The 6,502-nt window shown below is 41.5% G+C and overlaps 1 protein-coding gene across 1 annotated transcript; it reads right to left on the reverse strand.

Moving 5' to 3' along the window:
- Positions 1 to 3,513: 3,513 nt before the first annotated feature.
- LOC148038242 (beta-arabinofuranosyltransferase RAY1-like) lies at positions 3,514 to 6,262 on the reverse strand. Its single transcript, XM_087670272.1, has one exon. It carries the CDS (start codon positions 6,136 to 6,138, stop codon positions 3,934 to 3,936), a length of 2,205 nt encoding a protein of 734 aa, XP_087526398.1. The 5' UTR covers positions 6,139 to 6,262; the 3' UTR covers positions 3,514 to 3,933.
- Between the last annotated feature and the right edge of the window lie 240 nt (positions 6,263 to 6,502).

The raw sequence follows: 6,502 nt of genomic DNA on the forward strand, positions 1-6,502 counted from the left end.
ATCTGGTTATCATCAGGTGAGATTAGATAAGTTAGGCATATTCAAGACTGCATTTAGAACACAATTTGGTCATTATGAATATTTAGTGATGCCTTTCCGATTGACTAATGCACCTGCTACATTTAGTAGAATGACGAACCGTATATTTTTGAAATATCAGTATTGTGTTATTGTCTTCTTTGATGATATTTTGGTGTTTAGTTAGAATGAGAAAGAACATTATGAACATTTGTCCTTGGTTTTCAAGTTATTAAAAGATAATCAACTGTATGCTAATCCGGAAAAGAGTGAGTTCTTTAAAACAGAAATTGAATATTTAGGTCATATCGTATCATCAGATGGTATTAAGGTTGACTAAGAAAATAGACGCAATATTGAATTGGCCTATACCTAAAAATGTGCATGAGTTACGATCATTCCTAGGTCTTGCTAGTTTCTACAGGAAGTTTGTGCGTGATTTTTTATTACTTGCTTTGCCTTTGACCAAAATTTTAAAGAAAGGTATTGTTTATCATTGGTCCAATAATCAACAGAAATCCTTTGACTTATTGAAACATGCATTAACCCATGCTCCTGTATTACAACTGCCTGATTTTAATAGACCATTCTTTTTAGTAGTGACTGATGCTAGCGGATCTGGAATAGGAGCCGTACTTATGCAAGATAATCATCCCATAGCCTATTCTAGTTGTAAACTGAAACCCTCCGAACTTAAATATTCCACATATGATAAAGAATTATTAGCTATAGTACAAGCTCTAAGACAATGGAAACACTACTTAATGGGTTCTGAATTTATGATTAAGACCGATCAACAAAGTATTAGACATTTACTTAGCCAACCTCAAATATCTGATCGACATATCAAATGGGCAGCCTTTATTCAGAGTTTTCATCCGATTATCCAATATCAACCCGGTAAAGAAAATGTAGTGGTGGCTGATGCATTAAGTAGAAGACCCACCATTCATAATATTTCTGTTATATCATGTGATTCTTTAACAACTATGAAAGATACTTATCATCAGGACATTACTTTTCATGCTGATTGGAATAAATTAGTTGGAAATAAGTGGATTCCTATTGATTCACTGTCTTATAATGATGGATTCATGTTTTATGAAAAGAGATTATGTGTTACAGTTCCATTCAGATCTTTTGTTTTGAATGAGATTCATTATCCTCCATATCAAAGTCATAGAGGTATCATATCTACTTTACGTACATTAACTGAAGATTTTTATTGGCCGCATATGGACACTGATATATCTAACTTTGTTTCTGAATGTTTGATTTGTCAAAGAGTTAAGAGACATCATGGTAAACAGTATGGATTACTTATGCCTTTTAAATCTATTCCATCGAGACCATGGAAACAAATTTCTATGGATTTTATTACTGGTTTACCTAATACTAAAGCTAACCATGATATGATTTGGACTGTAGTAGATAGGTTTAGTAAACAAGCATATTTCATTCCATGTAAGAAAACTTTAACAGCCTCACAAGCAGCACAATTGTTTTTGAAAACAACTTTCACTAACCATGGATTGAAAAAGTTATTATTTCTGATCGTGATTCTAGATTTTGTAACAACTTTTGGATTACTTTGTTTGCTAACCTAGGAACAAAAATTGATTTCTCATCTGCATTTCATCCTGAAACTAATGGACAAACAAAAGCCACTAACAATACTATTCTAGATCTTTTACGTGCTTACACTATTTCTAAACCACAAACATGGGACACACATTTGCATTTACTGCAGTTTGCATATAACAATACACCATTCACATCTACAAAGAAAGCACCGTTTGAAGTGATGTATGGTTATAGATTGTCTACACATGTTGCATCTTTATCAAATAGAATTCAGAGTGCTGATGATATTGCTACTATGCACGGTACTATTTTTGATGAAGTTAAAGACATGATTGCCAAAGCCCAGCAATCATATACCAAGCAAGCCAATAAGAAAAGTCAAGCAATGAATTTCAAAGTTGATGACTATGTTTGGTTGAGAATAGAAAAACGTAGATTACAAAGTGTAGATAGACATCCAGTTGTCAAATTAGCACCTAGATTCTATGGACCATTTAAGATCATTCACAAAATTAATGACAATGCATTCAAGTTAGAATTACCACCTCACTGAAAAATTCACAACACATTTCACATTAGTTTATTACGACCTTTTAGAGGCCAATTACCTGAACACCCTGTTTATGAAAACCCACATTTGTTAGAGGAAGAGACTGAAATACTTGAACCTGAAGCTATCATAGATATTGACTTTATGACCACTAGAACTGACCGAAGATATTCTAGATATCTAGTCAAATTTAAGAACCATCATGTAGAAGAAGCCCAATGGATGCACGCTAGAGACTTAAATGCTTTCCCCACTCTGCTAGCTCTACATTGAGCTAATAGCAATTGAGGTCAATTGCTATCCCACCCCGAGGATATGATGCCAGGAGGCATATTTTACGGTGGATTCCGTGCCATGGTGGATTTCGTGAGGTTTTACGGTGGATTCCGTAGACTTTGTTGACCGGGGCTCATACACAAAGTGGATTCTTTGTGCGAGAAGTTGATGGGGACGCCTATCCTTTTCGGGCGTTTCATTAATTTAGTGTGTACATGGGTGATTCCATAGCGGGTGATTCCGCAAAATGCATATTAAATTAATAAACGTTTATGAGTTTAGAGTGCGCACTCGTAATAAATTAAGGTTAGGATTGATTTCTAACTAGTTGATTTATTTATGTAGCTAAAGATTGCTAGATATTCACTTTTGTCGGTTTAATTGTATTATTTTACTAACGATTGTGAATGCTTCAGTTGATGTGTAGAGATAGCAGCAGTGGCGGAGGAAAGCATTGGAGGATAGCGAGTATTCGATTTATCACTTATATTTTGATGGGCACATACCTTAGGCATGGCGCCTATATTTTGTCACGCCTATTTATTGAGGCGTTGGATATTTATTTATTATTTTGTATGCGCATGGGCGCACGATTATGTTATTTGTACTTGGACATTGTATTGGGTATGCCTGACTCTTTGGGCACCGCCCATTAGCTTTATTTCTATTTTGTGCTAAAGCAAACTCAAAAGCCAAAAGCTTGCTATTTTGTAATTTGGGCTATTATTTGAGCTTGAAGATGATTAATACATAAAAATACATGCTTTGTGGAGCGCTCACACAAGGCATGGGGGGAGATTGCACCCAATTGGTCTCTTGTTCATGTCGTGCATGTTTTTTACCTTGAGTTTTGTGCAAAAAGAAGAGTTCTTTTGTTCTTGGGAACCTTTCGGCATTCACTACGCGAGCGTACATCATCCGATTTGCACACCACACACACACACACACACACACACACACACAGACATGTATACATATGTGTATATATGAATATATATGAGAGAAAAAAGAGAAGAGAATTTGGCACAACAGGGTGGAAAAACATTACTTTATTCATGAAAAATGGAGAATACATGAAAAGGTAGCAATATTCTAATTTAAAATGTCAGAACTAAAAGCGAATAATGTTAATTTAAATGGAACTCAAACTAGGTTTTAACCTAGATACGAACAACTCCTACATTGGGTTGTAGTGGTTGAAATAGAGGAACATTATAGTGCTCAATCTTTGAAATGTGTTGTTTGAGAGTTTTACTCCAATATTGTAATCTAAGTTCAATTACTTTTGTAGTGTAGACCATGACCAATGATAGTTGTACAAGGCTCCAATATGGATGAACTTGTGAAGGACTTCCAATGGCATTGTTGTGCACATGGTTGTTACCATTATGAGAGGATAGTATATGAGGCTTCGACATAGATGTGGATTGGAAGGCCTATTGAATGTCATCGTGTGCAAGCTTAGTGGAGCCATGATGTGTGTAAGTCTACACGCATTAAAAAGTTCATGAAGGGATGGTAATGTTGAGGGCCTTAAGGTGGTATTTATGGTAAGTCGAGGGTGAGGCACAAGAAGGGCCTAGGCGGTGCCAAGGGTGAAGGCACATACGGTTTTGCACATCATAAAACCAAAGGCCATGCATGACAAGACGTGTCAGCTTCTTGTCCTTTCCAGCGATGTAGTTATTGTGCAATAGGAAACAACCCTTTCTTTTGCATGAGGTAGCAGGACTATTTGCTTTCCAGTGCCCAAAGACATGCCCATTAGGGTATTGGCCATGAGTTAGGAAAAGAGTCCTCACCCCACCTTCATCCATTTTGCATTCTCTCGTGCCCACTCTTCTCTCACCATTAGCACCACATAGGACGTGATAGAAGCTAGGTTGTTCGGTGGTGTCTGTTCCCATGGCATGACGCACGATGGCTTCGAAGGTCCGCACGGTTTTCTCGTCCGCACGCACAAAATAAAACCCGGAGTTGGCACCGAGGATGTTGTTCTCGGGCAGTTTCTCATCGGGCTCGTCGCTCTGTATGGCGAGGGTCGCGGAGCCAAGCAAGGCACGGAGGTGCGGGAGGGGGTTGCGGAACCAGACAATGTCGATGTCGCTCCAGAGGACAGAGTAGCCGCTGCGGAGTACGCGCAGGACCGACCGCGACTTCAACTTGGACACATGTTTGAAGCACTCGGAGGCGAAGATGCAGTGGGGGTCATCATTGCCACTTAGGGACTGGTAGTCACGGGCGGTGCTCTCCAAGTAGACAGGGAGGCCTTGCATGGCGGCATACTCAAAGAGGGCCTGATCGAAGGCTGCCACCAGCACCTTCTTCACACCCAAGGCTTGGGCCCTGCATATGAAGCTGAGGAGCATCTCTTTATAGTTGGACGTGCCCCCCACCATCACCACCACTCCCATCTCATCTGCCACTTGTGGGAGGAGCTGCTCTAGAGTCTCAGGTAGACCTGCCACATGATTCCATGGGTGAACTGTTCTCATTTGCTTATCCCCTGACTGATCAGAATAATTGTCCGGAGAAGAAGAAGAGACCACCTGGCCTCCCTCAAACCTGGTTGGCTTGATATCCTCCTTCCTGCCATAGATCATGCTCGCTGCTGCCCTGAGCTCATCTTCTTCCATCATGCATAGATTGTTGGCTCGTGCCTCTGCACAGGGTACTAATCTCATCAGTCTGCCATTAATCCTGACATCCGTTGATGAGTTTGAGAGATGTGAATTGATGTACCTCTCCCAGGTTGATGCCCCTCCTGGTTCACCTGAGAATCGGTCAGAGCTGGTGTTTGAGATTGCACGAAGGCTTGCAATGGCTTCTGTTGCATCGATAACACTCCTGGACTTGGCCTCCTTGATCATGTACTGCAGGACCCAATTCTCATATGTGCCTCTGAGCAGGGCAAAAGGAGGCATTGGGGTTGTAAGAAGAGGAGAGTTGGCAGCATGACCAATATAGTTCCATGCCCAGTAGTCTATCTCTGAATCGATTTGCATTGATCTCATTGATCTAATAAGGTTTGTTATGTCTTTGCATTCTGCAGACACATTCAGGGAGCCTCCCTGCATCTCCACATGAACTTTACCCTGCTCCTTCATTCTCACGAATGACACAGGCGTCGCAGATCCCTCCCTCAGCGTCCAGTGCCTCCCGAACACAATCCATCCCTGCTGGGCTGACTCTGCTTTGTATAGCCCATCCATGAAGTCCTGCAGCAGAATTATGTCTGAATTGATGAGCACAGTGATGCCCCTGCCTCTCTCTTGCTGGGCTCTAGCAAACATGCTGTGGAATTGGGGGGTGCCCTTGAAATTGTAATCTATGGCAGGCTCCACAAAGACCTTGCCGCAGTAGAGCTGGGAGACCCTCTCAAAAGATGGGTCTGCCCCAAGCAACACAACCTTTGGAGAGGGCAGGAGGCGGAGCCAAGAAAGCAAAGCTTGGTGTTGTGGATCATCAGGCGAATCAGAGAAGGGGGGAGTAGGGGCAGTGAAGATGGTGATGGTGGGCATGCTGGCTGATTTGTAGTGACTGGAGAGGGATTTTTGGATGCCATGATGAAGGCAAGTGGGATGAAATGCTCCACAGTCATATAAGTCATTGAGGGGGGTAAGGAAAGAGAGGGCGATGATGGTGGCAGAGAGGAGGAGGAGGAGGAGGTGCCATGGCAGCTTGAGCTTGGGCAGGGAGGTTATGATCATGCTGGGATTTAGCACAAGGAGGAGGAGGAGAATGACAGAAGAATATCAAAGTCAGGTGTTTGAAGTGAGACTAGAGAGACCGGTTGCGATATGACTTTGGCTGGGGGGGGGGGGGGAGGGGGTGGGCGGGGGTTGGTTCTAAAGTATCCGTCTAAGATGCAAATTTTTATAAATTTGTCTGATGAAACTTTCAATCAACACGCTTCTCATCCACCACCTCAACTTCCCATTAGAGAGAGTACTCTGTGTCTGTTGGTTAATGGGCTCTTAACACACAAAAAGAACTCATGGTTACAACACTATTGCAGATAACAATATCTGGTGTGTTTGGGTACGCTCCTAACACATACGTAGACGACCAATC

This window comes from Lygodium microphyllum, chromosome 3 (assembly GCF_053477565.2).
Source record: "Lygodium microphyllum isolate KBCC chromosome 3, Lygodium_microphyllum_v1.1.10, whole genome shotgun sequence".
Lineage (NCBI taxonomy): Eukaryota > Viridiplantae > Streptophyta > Polypodiopsida > Schizaeales > Lygodiaceae > Lygodium > Lygodium microphyllum.